At 53.9% G+C, this 23364-nt stretch overlaps 1 protein-coding gene across 3 annotated transcripts in view; it reads left to right on the top strand.

Moving 5' to 3' along the window:
* Nucleotides 1-23364, top strand: part of FGD5 (FYVE, RhoGEF and PH domain containing 5) — a 123885-nt gene that overhangs the window by 65786 nt on the left and 34735 nt on the right. For all 3 annotated transcript variants that reach the window (XM_061128930.1, XM_061128929.1, XM_061128931.1), the window contains exons 4-5: nucleotides 12216-12274; nucleotides 12388-12418. In XM_061128930.1, coding sequence (XP_060984913.1) covers nucleotides 12216-12274; nucleotides 12388-12418 — 90 coding nt within the window. The remainder of the gene's footprint in view (nucleotides 1-12215; nucleotides 12275-12387; nucleotides 12419-23364) is intronic.

Genomic DNA, 23364 nt, shown 5'->3' with positions numbered 1-23364 from the left:
GGAGGAGGAAAGCTTTGAGCTGGGAGCTGGCTGTTGGGAAAGAAGACGAAAGTGGGAAGGTCTGGGGACCGCCCTGTGGGCAGGGAGCCCCAGGGCAGAGGCGGGAGTGAGCCCAGGAGGTCAGCCCAGGGCGGGGGGCGGGCTGGACAGGTTCTGCAGGCCTTTGCTCTGGCTACAAGCAGGCTCCTTCCGGCTCCCTGCCCCCTCGCACTCTGCACACTGTCCGCCTCGGACACCGAGCCTCTGCTCTGGTGGTCTCCCCGCCCCAGGAGCAGCCTCTGTGTCTCAGGCTCTGTCTTCTCCTCGTTCTCTCTCCACTTCCCTGACCATCCGCTCCATGGAGGTGTTGATTTCCGGGGCCTGGGCTCCTCCAGCCCCACTCTCCTCCCCATCCTCTGCTCTGGCAGCGGCAGCTGCTTGTGGGCCAGTGGCCAGCCCTTCTCAGGTGTGTCCCCGAAGCTGACGTTCCGCCCCACCCCTCCCTTTAGCCCCACTTTCCAGCTGCCACCTGCTTTAGGGGGCCCTTCTCGGAAGCCCTGCAGCTGCCTCAGACTCGGCACATCCCCAGCAGAACTCGCCACTTTTCCGTGCCTCCTACCCCCCACCCCCCAAGTCCTTCCCTCTCCTCTCGAGTTTGCTATTCTGGTGATTGGCACCAGATTGGAAAGACTTTCAAGTCCCTGGCATTTCATCTCCTGTTGTCATGTGTTAATCACGGATGGAATGGAATTCAGCCACAAAGGCTGCAGAACGAGGTGGTCTGTTCCTTACCCGCACCCCAGGGCCTTTGCACTTGCGCTTATTTCCACGCGAGACGCCCTTCCTGCCCTTGGCACCACGGTCTGCAGGGCTCCGAGGAGACGCCAGCTCCTCCGAGAGGCCTCTCCCAGCTCACTCACTCCTGTCCTTTCCTTCCTCTTCCTTATCTAAGGCTGTGATTGTGTTCTGTGTTATTTCTTCTGCTTAGTTGCATACTGTTTACCTTTCCCTCTCAGAATAGCTCCAGGAAGGCAGGGACCGTGATTATCCTATTCGCAGTTATGTCGCTGCTGCTTGGCACGTAAAGTAGCATTCGGTAAATATCCTCAAAGAAACTGATACATAAATGAATGCATTAGACCCAGGTCCTGCATTTAAGCAAGGAAAATGATCGCACATGAAGGACAGTTTAATGAACAAAACACCCCTTCAGTCATGAACAATTTACAGAGCATGGCGGTTCGGCCAAGTTAACACAGAGAATTGACTTTCAGACAGTTGAGTTGGAGGAGGATGAAGACGCAGACTCTCAGAACCTAAAGCGGAAGGGAGAGAACGGGGGCGCAGAGGTCCTGGGGGGTGTCCTGGGTGCCCGCCTGTCCCACACATCCTTGTTCAGGGCCCTGGAGGGCTTGTGGGCTGTCAGGAGCCCCCAGACTGGGGACGGCAGCATTGGGACGCCCCGGTCCTCGGAGCGCTTCCTCTGTGCTTGGTTTTCCTCTCTGCCAAGGCTCAGACCCCTTTGACCAGTTTAGAACTGGGGCCACGAGGTCACCTTTGCCCTCCCGTTCTCCTTCCTGACTTAGCGACCGTCACGCTCTGTGCCTGGCCCACAGCCCGGCTGCTCAGAGTCTGACCCGCGGACCCCCAGCACCCCAAGGCCCTGGATCTGTCCAGTATCTGCATGTTAACAAGAGCCCCCCGGCGGCTCATATGCGCGCTCAAGTTTGAGCTCTGACCTGTGTGTCAGCCGTCCAGTCTGTGTGGAGCATCTGCAGTGCCCTCTGCGCCCCGAGGTGCAGGAAAAGAAGCCAGTGGGGTGCCCGACCGTGGGGACTTAAGGTCAGGGTGGAGAACGAGAAGGCTTCTCGTGTGATAATCTGTCGGCGCTACCTTTTATGTACTTTCATGAAGGTTACCCATCACAGTTACTTACAGAACAAAGGCTGCAAGGGAGCCGGAACAATTACGGGGTCTCAGTTGTGTAATTGTGCCTGAGCCGTGTGAGTGTCCCCAGTCTCCAGAGTCAGGACAACCAGGGAGGCTTCCAGGAGGAGATGAGGCGTAGTGCGCTCTAGGAAGGAATGTAGGAAGTGGCCACATAGACAGGAGAGAGATGCGTAGGCGGTAGAGCATGCAGCATGAAGGCGGGGAGCCCAGTCGTTGACTGGCGTCCTGACCTTTGGGTGGTCCTTTCTCAAACTGCAGTGAGATGCTACAGATGGGACCGCTGTGTTTCTTTACTTTATTACGAGCACTTAACATGAAATCTACCTTCTCAGTGTCCGTCGAAGGATGGGTGCATAAACAGCGTGGTCTCCACACACAGTGGGATACTCCTCAGCCTTTAAAAGGAAGGCAGTCCTGTCACGTGGTGCAACGTGGCCCAACCCCGAGGGCACGGTACTCGGCGAAGTCAGGGAGTCAGAGAAGGACAAACACCACGTGCAGGAGGAGACCGAGCCCGTCAGAGCCACAGACGCAGAGAAAGGAATGGTGGATGCCAGGGATGGGGAGGGGACAGGTGTGGGGGCTGTTGTACGCGAGAGCCCTTTGTCTCCCAGGGAGGAGACCGCGGCTCTGGGAGAGGCCGCCGCTCCCCCGAGGCTGTCCGGCAGGTTGGAGACGGAGTCAGAAGTCAGGTCTCCTGAAGCCTCGTGGGGTGCTCCGAGATAACACACCGTCAGCATCACATATCGCATCCAGGACCAGAGACTCTCTGCGATGCTGGAAGTTTTCTGAAGAGTCTGGGCCAAACCCAGACTCACTCCAGCCTGTGCTCAAGAGCTCGAGTAAGGCTGGGTGTCCCCGGAGCAGAAGCTGACCGCTGGTTCCTGGGGGAGGGGAGACGGGGGGAGAGGCTCCGTTGGCCCCACCTACTTTCCTCCTTGACCTGCTGGTGTGGCCTCTGCTTGGCCCGCCTCATCCCTTCTCTGCCCCCCATGCAAACACAGGTGACAGCTGAGATAAAAGCAACCTCCTCTCCCCAAGCACCTGTCTGAACCTCCCAACAGCCGCCGAAGTCCGTGCCGGAAACCCCGGTGCGTTCCGGCGGGGAAGATGCTGTCCGTTCTGGCAGCACCCCGGGGGGCCTCGGCGACAGCATTCTCGTGGGGTCCCTGCCACCCCGTGAGTCTAGCTCCCTGCGCTCCAGGCGTGACCTCAGGGCACTCCAGCAAGGCCCCTCGCTGGGACCCTCAAAACGGCTATGGCTCATTAGGAATATTTCCCAGGGTTTGAAACTGCCCTGGTCAGCAGCCCCTTCTCTCTGTCCGGATGTGGTCCCCCCACCCACCACCCACAGGATATGCGGTGGAGGAGGCTGGCGGGCATGGAGCGTTGGGGGCCCACCCTGGCGCTCTGCCCAGCCAAGGTTTAACCGGTGACTTAGAGACACTTCATAGATCACAGGGAAGTTCTGGACACAGGAACCTGCATGAGCCGGAAAGCCCTGAGGTACAGAAAGGCTAGGTGAGCTTACGGAATAAATCTGAGTTCCTTGGGACAGTGAGGAATGGAGGAATGGAACGGGAGAGGGATAGGACTTCCCTGTGCCTCAGTTTCCCCATCTGTGAAATGGAGGTAAGAATAATAGTGCCTACCTCATATGTTGTTGGGAGGATTTAATGAGATAATCCATCTAGAAAGCTCAGAACCATACTTAGCACACAGTAGGTCTTCAAGCAAAAACATCACTTTGCCAACAAAGGTCCGTATATAGTCAAAGCTATGGTTTTTCCTGTGGAAAATTCTGAAGGAGTTGGAAATACCAGACCACCTGACCTGCCTCTTGAGAAACCTGTATGCAGGTCAGGAAGTAACAGTTAGAACTGGACATGGAACAACAGACTGGTTCCAAATAGGAAAAGGAGTACGTCAAGGCTGTATATTGTAACCCTGCTTATTTAACTTATATGCAGAGTACATCATGAGAAACGCTGGGTTGGAGGAAGCACAGGCTGGAATCAAGATTGCGAGGAGAAATATCAATAACCTCAGATATGCAGGTGACACCACCCTTATGTCAGAAAGTGAAGAGGAACTAAAAAGCCTCTTGATGAAAGTGAAAGAGGAGAGTGAAAAAGTTGGCTTAAAGCTCAACATTCAGAAAACTAAGATCATGGCATCCGGTCCCGTCACTTCATGGGAAATAGATGGAGAGACAGTGGAAACAGCATCAGACTTTATTTTTGGGGGCTCCAAAATCACTGCAGATGGTGACGGCAGCCATGAAATTAAAAGACGCTTATTCCTTGGAAGGAAAGTTATGACCAACCTAGATAGCATATTAAAAAGCAGAGCCATTACTTTGCCAACAAAGGTCCGTCTAGTCAAGGCTATGGTTTTTCCGGTGGTCATGTATGGATGTGAGAGTTGGACTGTGAGGAAAGCTGAGCGCTGAAGAATTGATGCTTATGGACTGTGGTGTTGGAGAAGACTCTTGAGAGTCCCTTGGACTGCAAGGAGATCCAACCAGTCCATCCTAAAGGAAATCAGTCCTGAATATTCATTGGAAGGACTGATGCTGAAGCTGAAATTCCAATACTTTGGCCACCTCATGCGAAGAGTTGACTCATTGGAAAAGACCCTGATGCTGGGAGGGATTGGGGGCAGGAGGAGAAGGGGATGACAGAGGATGAGATGGCTGGATGGCATCACTGACTCGATGGGCATGAGTTTGAGTAAACTCCAGGAGTTGGTGATGGACAGGGAAGCCTGACTTGCTGCAGTCCATGGGGCACAAAAGAGTCGGACACGACTGAGCAACTGAACTGAACTGAACTAATGGTTTTTCCGGACGGATGTGAGAGTTGGACAGTAAAGCAGGCTGAGGGCCGAAGAATTGATGCTTTTGAGCTGTGGTGCAGGAGAGGACTCTTGAGAGTCCCTTGGACTGCAAGGAGACCCATCAGTACATCCTAAAGGAAATGAGTCCTGAATGTTCATTGGAAGGACTGATGCTGAAGTTGAAACTCCAGTACTTTGGCCACCTGATCGGAAGAACTGACCCTGGTGAAAAGACCCTGGTGCTGGGAAAGATTGAAGGCGGGAGAAGGGGGTGACAGAGGATGAGATGGTTGGGCAGCATCACTGACTCGATGGGCATGAGTTTGAGCAAACTCTGGGAGATGGTGACGGACAGGGGAAGCAGTCCATGGGGTCACAAAGAGTCTGAACAAGTGAACAACCATAGTAGCTGTCATACTGTCCGAGAAGCACCAGCTGTTGTATTACTCAGTGGGTGTTGTTCTCCCTGTTTTACCGATGGGGCTCAGAGAAGAGAAGGAACTTGTCCAGGTGTGTAGGTGAAGGGGTGGAGCCCACGCCTCAAACCAGGTCTCCTGACCCCAGAGCACAGGCGTCAGCATCAGGTGGGAGGGCAGGTTCTCTCGGGGGCTATGGGGCTGCTCGGGGCTGCAGGTGACAGAGAGCGGCAGCCCCCCAACCTTGGGTGGACGGGAGTAGGCCCCTGGCTGTAGCTCTCATGAGCTAAGAGGGCAGATCGGCTGAAGCCACGGGACGCTCGGGAGCTCAGGTCTGCGATGGTGACCAGAGACAGCTCACCCACTTAGAGCAGGGCAGTTCTGAGTGGGGACGAGGCGCGGGTGGGTGGAGCAGACACAGATGTTGGTGACAGTCATCTGAGAAGGAAAGGTGTCTCCAGGAGGCAAGAGACTGAGGGTTACGGCGTGGGGGCTGGCGTGCCCAGGTGACTGCAGGCAGGGGGCAGGTGTGCATGGGGGAGGGGGCACTGAGCCAGGCCCCGGACGTCAGGACACGGGGCTCTGCCGGAAGCCAGCAGAGACCAGGGTGAAGGAAAGAGGCAGCTGTTTAAAGGCCAAGCAGGTCTCAACCCAATAGGCCTGCAAACAGGACAGAACAGGAGTTTGGGAGTGGCTTCTCCGTCTGCGCAGGACAGGACGCTGGGGAGAGATCGGTGGTCCCCGGCATACACGGGGCCGTGCTGAGGGCCAGGCACGCAGCCTGGGGCTCATTACCCTGCTTCGCACAGCAACGATGACAATGATCACTATTATATTGCAGGGGCCGCGAGGCCTCTCTGCGACTTAGCTCTTCACTGAGGATGCAGAGCGTTTCCGCCCACAATCCTCTGTGATCAGTGTGACAGCTTCTAAAACAGTGCTTCTTAAAATCTTTCGGTCTCAGACCCATATATGTCCTCTTAAAAATGATTTGAGGCCCCTAAGAGGTTTTGTTTCTGTAAGTTGTATCTATCCATGGTTACCACGTGAGAAGGTAACACTGAGAAAAACTTAAAACATGTAACTTTCCACTCATTCTAAGAGAGCAACCATAGACCGTTTTAGGGCTTCCCCGGTGGCGCTCATGGTAAAAGAACCCACCTGCCAATGCAGGAGACACAGATTTGATCCCTGGGTCGGGAAGATCCCCTGGAGAAGGGAATGGCAACCCACTGCAGTATTCTTGCCTGGAGAATCCCATGGACAGAGGGGCCTGGTGGGCTACAGTCCACGCAGAGAGTCAGACTTGACTGAAACGACTTATCATGCACAGGCCATTTTATGTTAACATAAACAGCACTTATTATGAAAAACAGTTATTTTCCAAAATGTTTAGGGAGAAGAGCAGTGGTGAAGTTGCCCAGTCGTCTCCGACTCTGCCACCCCGTGGACGGTAGCCCACCAAGGCTCCTCCATCCATGGGATTTTCCAGGCAAGGTACCGGAGGGGATGGGCATTTCCTTCTCCAGGGGATCTTCCCGACCCAGGAATGGAACTCAGGTCTCCCATATTACAGGCAGACGCTTTACTGTCTGAGCCACCAGTGAGAAGAGTAACCAGGTTTTAATTTTTGGCTATGCTGGTCCTTCATTGCGGTGCACGGGCTCAGTGGCCCCGTGGCTTGTGAGATCCTAGTTCCCCAACCAAGGCTAGCACCCTTGTCCCCAGCACTGGCAGCTGGATTCTTAACCACTGGACCACCAGGGAAGTCCCTAGGTTTTACATTTTTGCAAACATGTTGTTCACGTCTGGCTTCGTAGGAGACACCTGGATTCTCCTCTGTTGAGAATTCCGTCTATTGAAAGTGTTCTTTTGTTCAGCTTCGGTGCAAATCCAGGCTCACGCAGATACGTAGTTGGAAAAGGGAGGTGGAACCCCACAGTTGCTCAGACCAGACTTAGGAGACCGCTTTTCTAGGAGACAGAGAACTACTATCCTCGAGCTGGAGACAGCTGAGCCCCGGGCAGAGGACCGGGACTGCCAACTCTTCCTGCGTCTGTTTAGCCAGGAGGGTCCCTGAGGGAGGCCTCTTCCCCTCCCTCCGGCCCTGCCCTGGTCCCAGGACAGCCGGCACTGGGCCGGCAGGTCTGCTGGGGCCTGGGGCGGAAGCGCGGCTGGGCGGCCCCGGGGGAGCGGCGGAGATAAGCGTCTTGGAGCTCCCGGGGCAGAGGGGTGGCCGCCTGGCGTAACACCCACAGCGCCAGCCTGAGAAGTGCGATAGCGCAGGCCCCGGCCCCCACGCTCCTGGGAGGAGCCCTGTTCCCAGAAGTCTGTCCCTGGACACTGCCGTCAGCCTCGGGGTTCATTTCCTGGTTAAACAAACATCTGTATGAAACGGGCCCAGTGGGGCCACGCCCAGGAGCAGCTTCGGAGGAGAGTCCCGGGCACATGGCTTTACCAGGCCCCCTTCTTGTCTTGCTGGTGAAGACGCATCCATCACGGGCACAATCAGAAAGCAGGACGGCCCCGCATCCCACCCGGAGTCGGCCCGTCCGGCGGGAGGGCTGGGGAGGGACGTGCGGAGTGGCCCGGGCCCAGAAGCACCTCCCGACAGCCTCCAGCCTGTGACAATGTCGGTGGCGACAGCTCCAGCAGCTTGGGCGGGACGTGACCCCTCCATCCATCACCTCCTCATCCGGGCTGTGCAGCGGGGGGACGCTGACCCCCCAGCTCCCCGACGAGAAAGCAGGCGTCTGAGCGGGGCTTGCGCTCAGTCCTGCCGGGCGGTGGGGCGGGAAGCGTCCCGACTTCCAGCCCTGTTCTCCTTGCTGGGTGCCAGCGTGCGCGCTGCTCTGAGGCGGGGGGTGAGCACCAACCCCGGGCGCCCCTGCAGTGCTGGACGCCTGCCGCCACCCTCACAGTGCAGGTCCAGGACGGGTGTTTCCCGATTGGAAGGCTCCGCCTCCTTCAGTGAACCGAAACCCCACTTACTGAGCGCTTGCCGAGGGCCAGGCACGCCGCGAAGTGCGTCAGGGTTGGAGCTGACTCCCTGTGGCTGAGTCCAGCGTCTGCCCCTGACAAGCTGTGACTCTGGGCAAAGGGTAGGACTTAGTTGTGCCTCAGTTTCCTCATCTGTAAAATGGGTCATAATAGCAATTACCTCCTAGGTTGTTGGGAAGGTTCGGTGAGATAATATATGTGAAAATCCAGAGCTAAACTTAAGTGTTCAGTAGATGCTGGCTGGTATGTTATTGTTATTCTTTCCTGGTGGCTCAGATGGTTTTAAAAAAAAAAAAATCTCTCTGCAATGCAGGAGACCTGGGTTCGATCCCTGGGTCGCGAAGATCCCCTGGAGAAGGGAATGGCGACCCACTCCAGGATTCTTGCCTGGAGAATCGCATGGACAGAGGAGCCTGGCGGGCTACAGTCCATGGGGTTGCAGAGTCAGATCATTCGTAGGTATTATTATCAGCCGTGTTTTCCAGATGGAGCTGGGAGAAGAGGAATAACTTGTCCAAGGGTGTAAGTGTAGGAAGGGGCGGAGCCCAGGACTTGAACCCAAGCCTTCCCACCCCAGAGCACAGGTCTCAGCATCAACCTGGGCACAAGTGAGAATGGACACACAGGCCCCTGGAAGATCGGCGGTCGTCTTGACTCTCGTCCTCGTCTCCTGACCCCTGTCCATCCTCTACAAAGTGAGTCTCATTACGGAAGCTTGACCACAAGGTTTCCTTAACCGTCCAGACCCGTACCGGCAGGATACATTTCCAGCCTGAGAGTTTTGTTTCCAAAGCCTTTTCGTTTGCGGGAGTCTGCAGGACCCCTGCTTGGGAGGTGGGCTGCCCTCAGCGGCCACAGAGCTCACGCCAGCCCTGCGGATGCAGAAGACCGACTTCGACGTGGTGCCTGTTGGGGGCAGGAGGCTGGGTGAGGCCTCACAGGTTTCCCCCTGCTCTGCAGCAGAGGGGGCAGTGAGAGGCCAGAGGAGGGACTGACCACGGGCCCACGTCCTGCTGAATCTGGGTGGCCTTGGAGAGACCGGAATCTCCAAAACACTGTACTCTTAGGTAGGAAGCAGTTAGCGACAGACCAGTCAGGGAAGCAAGCTTATTTATTGAGCACATACTATGTATCTCAATTCCATTCGTTCATTCAAACGTGTCTAGAACTTCTCCTGTGTGCCGGGGCAGCGTTAGATAGTGTGACTGCCATAAAGAAAAGATGCAAGAAGCAGGTTAGAGTAGAGGTGCCCACCGGGGGCGAGCTCGTGCCCCAGGGGCCATTTGGCAGTGTCCGGAGGCACATCCGGTTGTCTCAGCTCAGGGCAGGGCTGCGGCTGTCATCCGGCAGGCAGAGGCCGGGGACGCTGTTGACGGGCAGCAAGAACTGTGGGGCCCAGAGAGTCAGCGGGGTCAAGGCTGCTGAGAACCTTGAGTGAGAACCAAAGAGAGACCCAAAGTGAGAACCCGGGGTGAGACTGGTCACGGATGGCCATGCTGAGGGTGTGTGTGGCTTTTGAGCAGAGACCCGAAGAAGTCCGAGAGTGAGAATGAGAAGATTCAGGAATTGCTTAGTGGTCCAGTGGCTAAGGCTCCACGCTCCCAATGCAGGGAGCCCAGGTTCCGTCCCCGGTCAGGAAACTGGATCCCATATGCCACAATGGAGAGTTCACATGTGCGGAGCTCATTCGCTCAGTTGTGTCTGACTCTTTGCGTCTCCGTGGAGTGTAGCCTGCCAGGCTCCTCTGTACATGAGATTTCCCAGGCACGAATACTGCGCTGGGGTGCCATTCCCTTCTCCAGGGCATCTTCCCTACCCAAGGATCGAACCTGCGTCTCTTGCATCTCCTGCATTGGCAGGCAGATTCACATAGCACAACTAAAACACCATATCCCATAGTGAAGATCGAAGATTCCTCGTGCCGCAACTAAGACCCAGTGCAGCCAAGTAAATAAGAATAAATTTTTTTTAATTAAAAGAGTGAGAAAACCTGGGGAAGAGTGTTGCAGGCAGAGGGAACAGCAAACGCGAAGGCCCTGAGTTAGGAGGGCATCGTCCCAGAGCCAGCATGTGAAACCGGCCGGTCACTCTCCGCGTGTTTCAGGTGAAGAAGTGGAGGCTCCGAGGTCGCGGTGCGCCGGCCGTCTCACAAGTACACGATGCCAGGGCCGGAGTTGGAACCTGGGTATGCTCAGTTCCAGGGTCCGTGTTCCTCTGCCTCTGCTGCTGTCGGAGGAGGGGCTCGGCCTTGACCCCGCGGTGGGGGCCGTTCCCTGCTTGGCCCTGAAGATGATTCATTCCGGCTCCATCCCTGGGTGCTGGGTTCCGTTCCTGGTATCTCCTCAGGGCGCAGAAACCGCAAGCATAGGGACAGCTGATATTCTGTAGCGTTTCCCGTATGCCAGCCCATACCGGGTGTGCGATGCAGATGCGGACACAGCCACAAAGAGAGTGCTTCCTCTGTGCACGTCTGTGTGTGTTAGTCTCTCAGTGGTGTCCAATTCTTCGCGACCCCGTGGACTGCACCCCGCCAGGCTCCTGTGTCCATGGGGATTTCCCAGGCAAGAAAACTGGAGCGGGTTGCCATTTCCTCCTCCAGGGGATCCTCCCGACCCAGAGATCGAACTCAGGTCTCCCGCATTGCCGGCAGATTCTTTACTCTCTGAGCCAGCAGGGAAGCTCCATGTGTGTGTGTGTGTATATATGTACACACACACTTGTTTAAACTTCGCAATATGCATGTGTGTGAGATGCCATTATAGGACTGTGCCCATTTTACAGATAGGAAAGTCGAGGTACAGCAAGGTAAAATGACTTGTTTAACAAGTACGAGGCAGAAGCGGGGTCTGAGCCCAGTCTGCCTGGTTCTGGCGTCCGAGCAGCTGCTCCCTTGACAGGAGGTGCGTTTTCTGGTTGTGGGAGTAGATCGTCACTTCTCAAGTGGAATAGCTCGGAGGTTGAGCAGAGAAGGGCCTTCAGAGGTCACTCTGCTCACACACACGGGAAGCTGAGGTCTGACCTGAGAAAGTGACTTTGCGGGGCCACACGGGGAGGGGATGAGAGGCCAGGAGACGTGGGGCCCCTGGCGCCCTCTGCTCCACCGCGACTCAGCCTCCCAGCCTCACCCACACAGGCGCCGTGTCCGTCCCGTCACTGCCCCGCAGGATCTCTGCTGCGGATCCTCCGCAGTGTCTGATACTGGCAAGTCTGGGGCCGCAGGGGGTGCCTATGGCAGAAGGCCGGGGCCTCTGCCTCTGCCCCTGCCCTTGCCCATCCTTCCCGTTTGTAGCCAGAATCTCAGTTATTCTCCTGTCTCAGAGATGCGGAGGCTGTGGTTCAGACGGGTTAAATGGCTCTCCTTCGCGGTCAGCCAGGAGAGTCAGTGCTTCCCAAGTGGCATAAACAGTCATTCTTTCTTTTGGTAACGGAGGAGGGCAGCCCCGTGCCAGGCACCGGCTGCAGAGACGCACCTCCCAGGCCCTGCCTCCGGGGAGAGGCAATCGGTGTCCTGAGAGATACTGCCCAGAAAGGACACCTAATCCAACCAGTTGGGGAGGGGAATCCAGAGGGCTTCTTGGAGGAGGCAGTAGACACCATGGCTAAGTCTCCAAGGATAACGGGGAGGTGGGCAGGCAGAGAGGGAGAGGCCCCTGGGGACAGCAAGTACAGAATCAGGAAGAGAGGGCTCGCTCGGCACGGAGGACCACAGGTTGTTCAGAACCTGCCCGGCTGTGGGCAGAGTCCCCTTGGGCGGCTTACTAAGCCCGCAGGGGGCAGCAGGCACCGGGCTGGGCATTAGATGCTGCTGATGTCCCGTCCCCATTACAGGCGGGGCAGCCAAGGTGCGGTGAGGCTGAACACCGCCCTGGTAGTGAGTCCTGGGGGGTAGGATGGCTGAGAAGCGTGTGGAGTCCTCCTCCGACAGCGTGACGGTCCTTCTGTTAGCCTGACTGGCGCCTGTGGAGCTGGGCTTCCCGTCCTGCCGCCCCTGTGGGTACGGTCCCTCCTGATGACTCTGTTTTCCTCCCGCAGGTGGAGGGACAGTCCAGAGCCCACGTCATTGCGCAGGAGCTGCTGTCTTCAGAGAAAGCGTGAGTCCCTGAGCCGCAGCCCGTGGCCTTGAGCTTGATAACAGAGTGTCAGCCCCTGCCCGGCTTGTGCAGAACGAGAATTAATGCCCACTCCACCCTCTCTCCCCCTGCAGATACGTGGAGATGCTCCAGCACTTGTATCTGGTGAGTTAGTCATTTCAATTGTCCAGAGCGAATTGCCCTCTGACACGGCTATGATACAAGGGGCAGAAAAGCAATAGAGGAGACAGGTGCCTTCCACTAGCAGAGACCCCGTTCACCGGGGCTTCTCGGGGAAGCCGGTCCCCTGATTCCTGTGCTTCGGGGGGCGGATGGCATGGGCTTCCCATGGAGCTGCACTCTGCCTGGGTAGGGGGTGGGGGGTGTATGGGGAATGTGCTAAGGTTTCCGGAAGGGTGTTTGCAGTCTCCTTGACCCTCAGATTGAGGAAGACAGAAGGAAGACAGGTGTCTTCTGGGTTGTAGCTGTGTGTGTTGAGTTCAGATGTGTGGGGTGGGGGCACGCATGTGCATGTGCATGTACATGTATGTGCATGCACTATGTGTTTAGGCCTCTGGGGAGGGAGTGATGTGTTTGCACAATGACCCAAGCGGCTGGGGTAGTGAGAGGTTGTCTCAGTTACCCTGGCATTGGGCCAGCAGCGCCTGAGCCCGTGGGAGGGGCGGGGGCAGTCCTCTGGACTTTCAGAGGAAAGGAGGCCAGACTGGGGACTGCCTGGATTTGCGGCTCGACCACCCTCCACAGCCTGCCACACTGCCTGCAGTCCCCCTGAGCCATCCGTTCCCTTCCGTTCAGTGAACGCTTTTTGGACACACGCTGTGTGACGGGAGCTGGGGGTGGAAAGTGGGATCAGACAGGGCCCTTCCCCAAGGGCAGTCTGGCCAGTGAAGGAGACAGGTGAGTGGGACGGGTAGTTATCCGGAGCATGGGGGCGTAACTGACAGCCTCAGGGAGTCTCGGCAGGCTTCCTGGAGGAGGTGGCGTTGGGACTGCGTCATGAGGAGGGGCAGGGGAGAGGGCACAGCAGAGCCGTGAGGACACGCGTCACATAAAGGCTCTGGTGGCAGCTCCCGGCTCGGCCGCGCTCTCACCGTCTGCGGGCTCCTCGGAGGTCGCCTTCTGGTCCTCTGCTTCGTATGATCCCTTCCGTCTTTCCGAGAGCATCAGAGCTGGGAGCGTCCGTCCTGAACATTGCCTGGGTGGTGACATGGAGGCCCAGAGGGGGTGACTCGGCCAGGGTCACGCGGTGACCGGGCCGGGATGAAGCCCCGGGTCTCCTGATTCCTGGTGCGCTCCCGTCGCGTGTCGGGAGTTCCTCGGCGCGGGGGCCTCCCTGGAGGCAGCAGGTACTGGTGCCCAGCCAGGTGTCTGGTTGAATCCCGCTGAGGTCCCTGTCGGTGACATCACCCTGGTGTCCCATTGCTGCCACCAGGGTCCCCAGGAGGGGGACAGAGCACTGCTGATCTGTGCTCCCAGACCCTGGTTTTCGCCCTTCTGGCTCAGGACTTGTTGTGCAAGGTTAAACCCCCATGCCCTTGGGCGTGAAGCGAACCAGCCCCAGGGATGAACCTCAAAGATGCGTTTAGCAATGGCTACGGGAAGCACGACTCTCCCGCGGCTGATGTTCTCTCGCTTGCTTCTGAGCTGGCCGTGTATCTGAGGGGCTGGGCCTTTCTGTTTTATGACTTCGTTAAGAGGGTTCTAACTGGGAATCTTCCATCTGGGCTTGCACTATTTCCTGCCAGTTGGAAAGATGCTGAAACCGCTGGTAATCCATGACAATATCCTGAGGAGGGAAAAAAAGAGCCCATAAAAAAAAAAATCACAATTCACAAGCTAGTGTGGGAAATTGTGGTCTGGATTTGCACTGTGACATCAGTGTTTATGGGGAGAGACATGGCAGAAACACCCCAGTGAGACTCTTGAGTCCTAGCCAGGGACACTGGTCCAAAGGAGACCACAGACTCTGGGATGTTCTCTACCACTGCCCTCCCCCAGGGGCTTTGCCTGATTGCTGAGGTTGGTGGGTACTCTTAAGAATTTCTCCATGGAGATCCACTGCTTTTGAAATCCCAAGGCTGCCCCGTCATGGAGAGGGACCAAGGGCCCATTCATTCCAGAACACTCCTCAACTCCACTGTGCTCTTGATGAGAGGCAGATGGGGATGGCCTCTGACCTTCTGTGTTTCGGATTCAACTTCGTGTTTCTCATGTTGTTGATGGAGCTGTCTCTGGGATTAGTAAAATTTCTGGTCATCTGGAATTGAATTCTGATGGTCAGGATCTTGTTTTCATATAGCCTATGAACTAAAAATGGATTTCACATATTTTAAACACTTGCGGGGAAAAAAGGCAAAGAAGAATTACGTGACTGAGACCATATGTGGCTCACAAAGTCTGAAATATTTTATCATCTGGCCTTTACAGGAAATTTTGCTGACTTCTGGTTTAAAGACTTGTTCTGTCCTTCCATGAACCAAGTCCTAAATATATTCATCCACCCATCCACCTGTCTGTATTTTCAATTTCTCATCCACTCATCTAGCCAGGATTTCATCCACTCATTTTTCCTTTCATCTGTGCATGCAGCTAATGATGTATTCATCCACCCAATCATTCATCACACTCCCCGTACACCCATCCACCCATCTATCCAGCCAGCCAGCCATCCATCCATCCATCCATTCAGCCATCCACCCACCCATCTATCCACCCAGTCATTCATCAAACTCCCCATCCACCCACCCATCCGTCCGTCCATTCATCCATCCATCCATCCATTCAGTTGTCCACCCACCCATCTGTCCATCTAGTCCTTCATCAAACTCTCCATCTATGCATCCATCCATCTATTCATCCATCCACCCATGTATCCCATCATTCATCAAATTCCCCATCCACCTACCCATCCATCCATCCATCCATCCATCCATTCATCCAGCCAGCCATCTATCCACCCACCCATCTATCCATCTAGTCATTCATCAAACTCTCCATCTATGCATCCATCCATTCATCCAGCCATCCATCCATCCATACACCCATCCATCCATCCAGTCATTCATCAAACTCCCCATCTATCCATCCATCCATCCATCCATACACCCATCCATCCATCTATCCACCCACCCATCTATCCATCTAGTCATTCATCAAACTCTCCATCTCTGCATCCATCCATCCATTCAGCCATCCACCCATGTATCCCGTCATTCATCAAATTCCCCATCCAGCTACCCATCCATCCATCTGTCCATCCATCCATCCATTCATCCAGCCAGGCAGCCAGCCATCCACACACCCATCCATCCATTCAGTCATTCATCAAACTCCCCATCCATCCATCCATCCATCCATTCATACGCCCACCCACCATCTATCCATCTGACTTACCCATTCCTTCTGGACAGAACATGACGGATGTTTCCAACACCATAGGCACTGGGATAGGCCTTGGGTCCGCAAGATGGAAAAGGCCCAGAACCTTCCCTTGAGCAGGTGTCTCTTTCTCTGTTGAGGGGAGGGTGGAAGTAGGGAGGAGAACTGCGCGTGAGCCTCGGTGCTGCTCTGTGGGGAGTGTGACTTGTGCGGATGTCCTCAGGAGCGTGGGGGATGGACAGGCTGATTCCCCTTGGGTGTATCCTGGAAGGTAGGCGGAAGAGCTGCCACGGACACGGAGTGTGAGGAAGTCCCCAGGCCCGGGTGGTGGAGGAGGACAGGTGGTCAACCCAGGAGCACTCCCGGGCCTGAAGGTACATGTAACATGTGACGAACGGGCACTGTCAATGCATGGGTGCGTTTGGAGAGGCGGGCTGGAGATGGAATGAGGGGTCAAGTGGCTGGTCCAGAGCCAAGGTTAGAACCGGACTGAGATGTCCCTAAAAATGCCAGGCTCGGTGGCTTCTGCTTTTCCTCGCATAGAGTGAGTCACTGGCGATTTTGAAGTGATGTGGTCCCAGACACCTTCAGGTCTCGGTTTTCTCATCTGCAAAACATCCCTCTCCTGGCAGACACAGAGCATTCCCACCCTCGATCTCCCCTTTGGGCTCAGACGCTGTAGGCCTGTGCAGAAGCCAGCGTGCCGACTGGGAGAGGTGACTGGAAGCTGTCACCGTCTGAGACCCCAGGAGAGGCCCTTCCCCGGGGAGGCCCTCCTTGACCCGATCCTCACCCGTGTCTGCACCGTCTCCTCCGACCGCTTCCTCCCTGCTGTCCTTCACAGACAGTCACGTCTGTGCATTTTGCACCTGCGGTTCTGGGGGAGTCTCGCAAGGCAGGCTGCGGGTGTGGGTTCGATCTGCTCAAGGTGCGTGGGAGGCTGTTGGGTGACCCCCGCAAGAGTGCCGGTGGCCTGCAGCGCTGCGGACTGTGAGCCGGGTGACCGCGGGAAGGGGAGGGCGGGCTGACCTGTTGGCTCGTTAAGGCAGCAAGCGCTGGAGGGGGTCAGGCTAAGCCTGGGGACAGATGGTGGGTTAAGTCGCGGGGGCGGAGGGTGGGGGCTTGGGGAAGGATGTGCATGGGAAGTGTTAATTGGAGAGTGGTTAGCTGACACTCCAGGAGAGGGCTCTCAGCCTGGGGTGGGGGCGCTGAGGACTGGCAGGCTCTTAGGAAAGAGCGAAAGGACTTGGGGAGGGGGATTAGGCAGACACAGTGCAGAAGGGCAAGGAGAGGCTCACGGGTCCGCCCTGAGCCCTCCCTCTGACAGCGACCCCCTCAACCCTTCTCGGGGGCGGTGACCGCGGGGAAGGGTGTCGGGGGCATCAGGAGCGCCATGGACCCAGCCCGACTCCCCACACTGCCCAGAGAAAGCGGGGAGTCACTCAGCCCTCTGTCTTACCAGCACGTAGGAGGTTCATTTGGCGGCGGCCTCGGTGCTGACATGAATGACTGGGCCAAACGCAGGGTCTAGAGGGACTTATCGGCGAGTTTAAGACTTTATTTACCTAAACTGGTGAGCTGTCAGCTTGAGCCTGCTAGCCCCCCTTTCCCCACCCAGCCGTGGGGCACTGGCGGAGCGCCTCCGGCATGCGCTTGGCAGTTTACTTACGTTAGCTCACTCAGTCACACACGGTTTGTGCTCAGCAACTATTTCTCAGGTGGTTGGGTGGGTCCCAAACTGAGTCCCAGAGAAGGTGACTTACCCAGTCACACAACCAGCGAGCAGCAGAGCCAGGCCTGTTTGACTCCAGAGCCCTGAGAAACTGGTTGGTGTTCGGTCGCTCAGTCACATCCAACTCTTTGCGACCCCATGGACTGCAACACCCCAGGCTTCCCTGTCCTTCACTATGTCCCGGAGTTTGCTCACACTCATGGCCATCGCGTCGGTGATGCCATCCAACCATCTCATCCCTGTCGTCCCCTTCTTCTGCTGCTCCCAATCTTTCCCAGCATCAAGGTCTTTTCCAGTGAGTCGGCTCTTTGCATCAGGTGGGCGAAGTATTGGAGCTTCAGCTTCAGCATCAGTCCTTCCAATGAGTATTAAGGGTTGATCTCCTTTAGGATGGACTGGCTGGATCTCCTTGCAGTCCAAGGGACTCTCCAGAGCCTTCTTAAACACCATAGTTCAAAAGCATCAATTCTTTGGCGCTCAACTTTCCTTATGGTCCAATTCTGACGTGTGTGTTCACTAAGTCACTTCGTGTCCGACTCTTTGCAACCCTGTGGACTGTAGCCCACCAGGCTCCTCTGTCCATGGGATTCTCCAGGCAAGAATACTGGAGTGGGTTGCCATTTCCTTCTCCAGTAGGGGATCTTCTCAACCTAGGAATTGAACCCTCATCTCTTTCGTCTCCTGCATTGGTAGGAGGGTTCTTTACCACTAGCACCACCTGGGAAGTCCCCAGCTCCCACATCCATGCACAGATAGATGTGGGACATTCCAGTGAGGTGGCAAGGAGCCTGAGGAGGGAGGAATTCATGTGAGCAGGAGGAATGAAGTCAAGGAAGGCTTCCTGGAAGAGGAGATGTTGAGATGGACAGGAAGTAGAAATAGGCTTTTCGGCAGGTAGAAGCAGCAGAAACAAGTTCACAGAGGGGAGGGCTTGGGAGTGTGGGCAGAACAGGAAGTGTCTGGAGGCCTGGTCTTCAGACAGAGCCTGAATGCCACGATGCTTTGTGTTTCAAAAGGGAAGCATAGGAATCTCCAAGCCCTCAGGACTCGAGCAAGGCAGGTGCAGGGAAGGAGTTGTAGGGGAGGTTGGTCTGGTGGGTTTGGTGGTGGGGAGTGGCACTGGGGGACCCCAAGTATAACCCAGACTAAGCCCCCAAATGGCTTCCTCCTGGGAAAGTGGGTGCAGAACCAAGAAAATTCTGTGTTTCTCAGGGACAGGGAGAGTAACTGTCTCTGACTTATCTTTGCAGCCCCTGCCCATTCAGAAATAGTTTTTAATCATCTGGGAGGGGTAGGGTGGGGGTTAGGTTTGTAAGTCTTTGCTGGGCTCTTCCAAGGCAGAGAGCGCATTGATCTTTGGGAGAAGCAGAGAGAAGCAGATTTTAGTCGTGTGAGAAGACGTGCTTTCTTTCCCACTGAGCTGATGGGGTGAGCGGGTGACGGGCTCCGCGTGCTGGGAGGTGTGGAGGCCGTAGCTGTTCGGGGCATCTTAGGAGAGGAGGTTCCCATTCTAGGCGTTGGCTCCTCCTTTTATATTTTCATGTGACACGGGAAAAATTGCCTTGTGACCTTGGAAAGTCTCTTCCATCTTGGTGCCGCACCCGAGACGGCTGGTGGGACTCAGATGTCTTTAGCCACGGAAGCTTGTTCTCAAAGGGAATGACACTCAGGACGCCAAGACGAAGAGTGGGTGAAGCAGAGACACTTTTGTTCAGAGGCAGGGGGAGGCCACAGTCGCCTCTGCCTCCCTTCCCCCTGAGTCTCCGCGGAGGAGAGTGTGAGAAAGACTTGTCTCCATCAGCAGGTCTCAAGGTGTGGTCCCTGAACCAGCAGCGTTAGCACCTCCCAGGAGCTTGAGAGAGAGGAGTATCCTTAGATCCCACCCCAGATCTCCTAGGTCAGAGACTTGGCGGTGGGGCCTGGACATCTGTGTCCTCAGGAACCTGCAGGCAATACCTGTATTGACACTGACATTTGAGACCCACAGATGGGTGATCTTGTAAGTTCCCTGAGCACAGACTGCCCGTGCCTGGGTACCCAGGAGCTTTAAAAAACACGGATGCTCAGGTCCCACCCTCAGAGATTTATGATTCTTTGGTCCGGAGTGCAGCCTGATCATTGGGAGTTGCAAGGCTGCCCCTGAAACTGAGAACCTAGTGGGAAAGTAGCAAACATCCATTCAGCACGGTTGTGAGCAAAGCCAGGTCAATGCGAGAGTGAAAGAAAAATGGGTGAGACAGTCTGCTCCCTGCTTGACTGGAGGGACGATAATAGAAACATGCAGACAAGGGTAGGTAGCCTGACAGTGCAAAATTCTGTATAGTCGTTACCTTCCAGGCTGGGACACATGTGAGTCCACTGTGGGTAGACAGTAGGTGGCCTGCCGAGTAGGTGAAGTCCCCAGAGAAACATGACACATTTATTAAGAGCCTCTGTTTGCTCTAGATACGTAATTTTAAATAAATTGGACATGGATATATTTGGGTGCTTCCCTGGTGGCTCAGATTAGGTAAAGAATCTACCTGCAATTTGGGAGTCCTGGGTTCGATCCCTGGGTCAGGAAGATTCCCTGGAGAAGGGAATGGCAACCCACTCCAGTATTCTTGCCTGGAGGATCCCATGGACAGAGGAACCTCGTGGGCTACAGTCCACGGGGTCGCGAAGAGTCAGATGCAACTGAGCGACTAAGCATAGCGTATTTGGGAGAACAGTGTAAAATATGCATTCATTTTTAAGCTGAAACAAGAGACTTCAGAGACATTCTGAGATCAGGGTGGCTCTCTTCAGGCCATGACCCCAGATCTCTGGAGCCCATCCTCCACAACGAGAGAACCCGCACCTCGCAATGAAGATCGCACATGCCGCAACTAAGACCCAGGGGCTAGTCGCTCAGTTGTGTCCCACTCTCTGCAACCCCATGGACTGTAGCCCACCAGGCTCCTCTGTCCATGGGATTCTCCAAGCAAGAATACTGGAGTGGGTTGCCATGCCCTCCTCCAGGGGATCTTCCCGACCCAGGGGTTGAACCCAGATGTCTTGCATCCCCTGCATTAGCAAGTGGATTCTTTACCACTGTGCCACCTGGGAAGCCAGTGAAATTGTCGGGTCGTAGGGTGAGCGTAGATTTAGCTTCATTGGAAGCTGCCAAGTAGATTTATAACAGGCTGAAGCGACATGCACCCTGACTCCCAGCGTGTGGGTCTAGCACTTCCCACGCACGCTGGCCAGCATACCTGCCGTCGGTGCTTTTACTCACGGCCGCTGTGCCAGTCCATAGCGGTTTCTCATGTTGTTTCAACCTGCATTTCCCTGATGATTAATGACATTGAGTATCTTTCCTCTGTTTACTAGCCATTTGGAAATCGTCTTGTGAAAAATGTCCTTGACCTATTCTTTCATTGGGTTGTCTGTCCTTTTCTTAATGATTTGTGGGAGTTATTTAAATATTCTGGACATAAGTCCATTTTCAGATATGGGATCGAACTCACATCTCTTGCATCTCCTGCATTGGCGGGCGGATTCTTTACCACTAGTGCCTTCCCACTGGTATAGTATGATCATTCCAGTTTATCCAGTTCCTTGCACTGCTTGTTGTTATGTCTTTTTAATTATAACCATCCTGGTGGGTGTGAAGCGGTATCAGTTGTGGCTTTGATTTTGCGTTTCCCTGATGACTAATGATGTTAGGCATCCTTCCACATGTTTCTTGGCCACTTGTATATATTTTTTGGAGAGATGTCTTTTCAAATCCTTTGCCTATTTTTTTAATGGGTTGTCTTTTTACTATAATTCTGTATACAGCCCCTAATCAGATACATGATTTGCAAATATATTTTCCCATTCTGTATCCTTGATAGTATTCTTTGAAGCACAGAAGTTTTAAATTTTGATAAACTCTAATTTATTTTTTCTTTCATCGCTGTGCTTCTGGTGTTGTATCTAAGAAAGCTTTGAAAGTGAAAGTGAAAGTCGCTCAGTTGTGTCCAACTCTTTGCCAACTGTATAATCTGACTGTATAGTCCATGGAATTCTCCAGGCCAGAATACTGGAGTGGGTAGCCTTTCCCTTCTCCAGGGGATCTTCCCATCTCAGGGATTGAACCCAGGTCTTCTGCAAAGAAAGTTTTGCCTAACCCTAAATCATGAAGATTTACTCTCATTTTTTAAGAGTTTTATAGTATTAGCTCTTTCACTTTGAGTTAATTTTTGTGTATGAGCTAAAGACGGAGTCGGCATTCATTCTTTTGCATTCTTTTGCATATCTCAGCACCATTTGTAGAAAAGATTATTTTCCCACTGAATTTTCTTGGCACCCTTGTCAAAAATCAATTGACTATAAATGTGTGAGGATTTATTTCTGGATTCTCAGTTCCATTTCATTAACCTGAATATCCTTATATCATTACCACAGTCTCGATTCTTGTAGCCTCATAGTAAGTTTTGAAATCAGGAAGCGTGATTCCTCCAGCTTTGTTCCTTTTTAAGATTGTTTGGGCTATTGTGGATCCGTTACATCTTCGTATGAACTTTAGGATCAGCTTGTCAATTTCTGTTTAAAAAAAAAAAGGCAGCTGGGATCTCGATAGGGGTTGATGTGAATCTGTCAAATCAGAGTGTGCTGATCTGTTAACAGTATTAAGTGGTGTACTTTTCTGTCTGTTCATTATGTTAATTTTTGAGAGTTTGATATTGAAACTCCAACTAAAAATATTAATTTATCTACTTTAAAAGATAGTTGTAATATATAATGGAACTAGAGATCTCTTCAAGCAAATTGGAGATCAAGGGAACATTTCATGTAAAGATGGGCACGATAAAGGATATAAGCAGTAAGGACCTAACAGAAGCAGAAGAGATTAAGAAGAGGTGGCAAGAATATACAGAACTGTGCAAAAGGTCTTAATGACCCAGATAACCACGATGGTGTGATCACTCACCTAGAGCCAGACATCCTGGAATGCGAAGTCAAGTGGGCCTTAGGAAGCATCACTACGAACAATGCTAGTGGAGGTGGTGGAATTCCAGCTGAGCTATTTCAAATCCTAAAAGATGATGCCGTTAAAGTGATGTACTCAATATGTCACCAAATTAGGAAAACTCAGCAGTGGCCAGAGGACTGGAAAAGGTCAGTTTTCATTCCAGTCCCAAAGAAGGGCCATGCCAAAGAATGTTCAAACTCTCGTGCAGTTGTGCTCATTTCACGTGCTAGTAAGATTATGCTCAAAATCCTTCAAACTAGCCTTCAGCAGCATGTGAACCGAGAACTTTCAGATGTACAGGCTGGATTTAGAAAAGGCAGAGGAACCAGAGATCAAATCGTCAGCATTCATTGGATTATGGAGAAAACAAGGGAATACCAGAAAAATATCTACTTCTGCTTCATTGACTACATCAAAGCCTTTGACTGTGTGGATCACAACAAACTGTGAAAAATTCTTAAACAGAGGGGAATACCGGACCTTACCTGCCTCCTGAGAAACAAGTATGCAGGTCAAGAGGCAACAGTTAGAACCAAACATGAAACAACAGACTGACTGCCTCCAGTTTGTTCTCCCAACAAAGTGAACTTTTAAAGAGAGATATCTGGTCATTTTACTCCCCTATTTAGCACCCTTCAGGATTCCCCATCACCCCAGGATGAAACCCAAGTCCCACATCTGAGCACTGTGGATGGAAGGAATGGTCTTTGGACGGCATGTCCACCTCCTCCTCGCTGCTTCCTAGTGTAATGAGCTACACTTTGCAGAACTGGACAGGGCAGTGTTGGAGCCAAACCATTTTTGGCTACCTTCAAGCTAATGGTTAAAGGACTCTCTTGATTTACAGTTGTTGGTCCAAAGACGTTGCTTCCAGCCATCACGCAATAAGTGTGTGTGTAATGAAAAGGATAAAAAAAAAAAAAAAAAAAAAAAGAAGCCTGCCAGGGCGCCTGTGAGATGGGTCCCGTCTGACCCCTCAGCATCCTTATCTTCCAATCCTGA

This window comes from Dama dama, chromosome 24 (assembly GCF_033118175.1).
Source record: "Dama dama isolate Ldn47 chromosome 24, ASM3311817v1, whole genome shotgun sequence".
In the NCBI taxonomy this organism is placed as follows: Eukaryota; Metazoa; Chordata; class Mammalia; order Artiodactyla; family Cervidae; genus Dama; species Dama dama.
The sequence above is the reverse complement of the archived record's forward strand: the minus strand, read 5'-3'. Positions and strand labels throughout refer to the sequence as shown.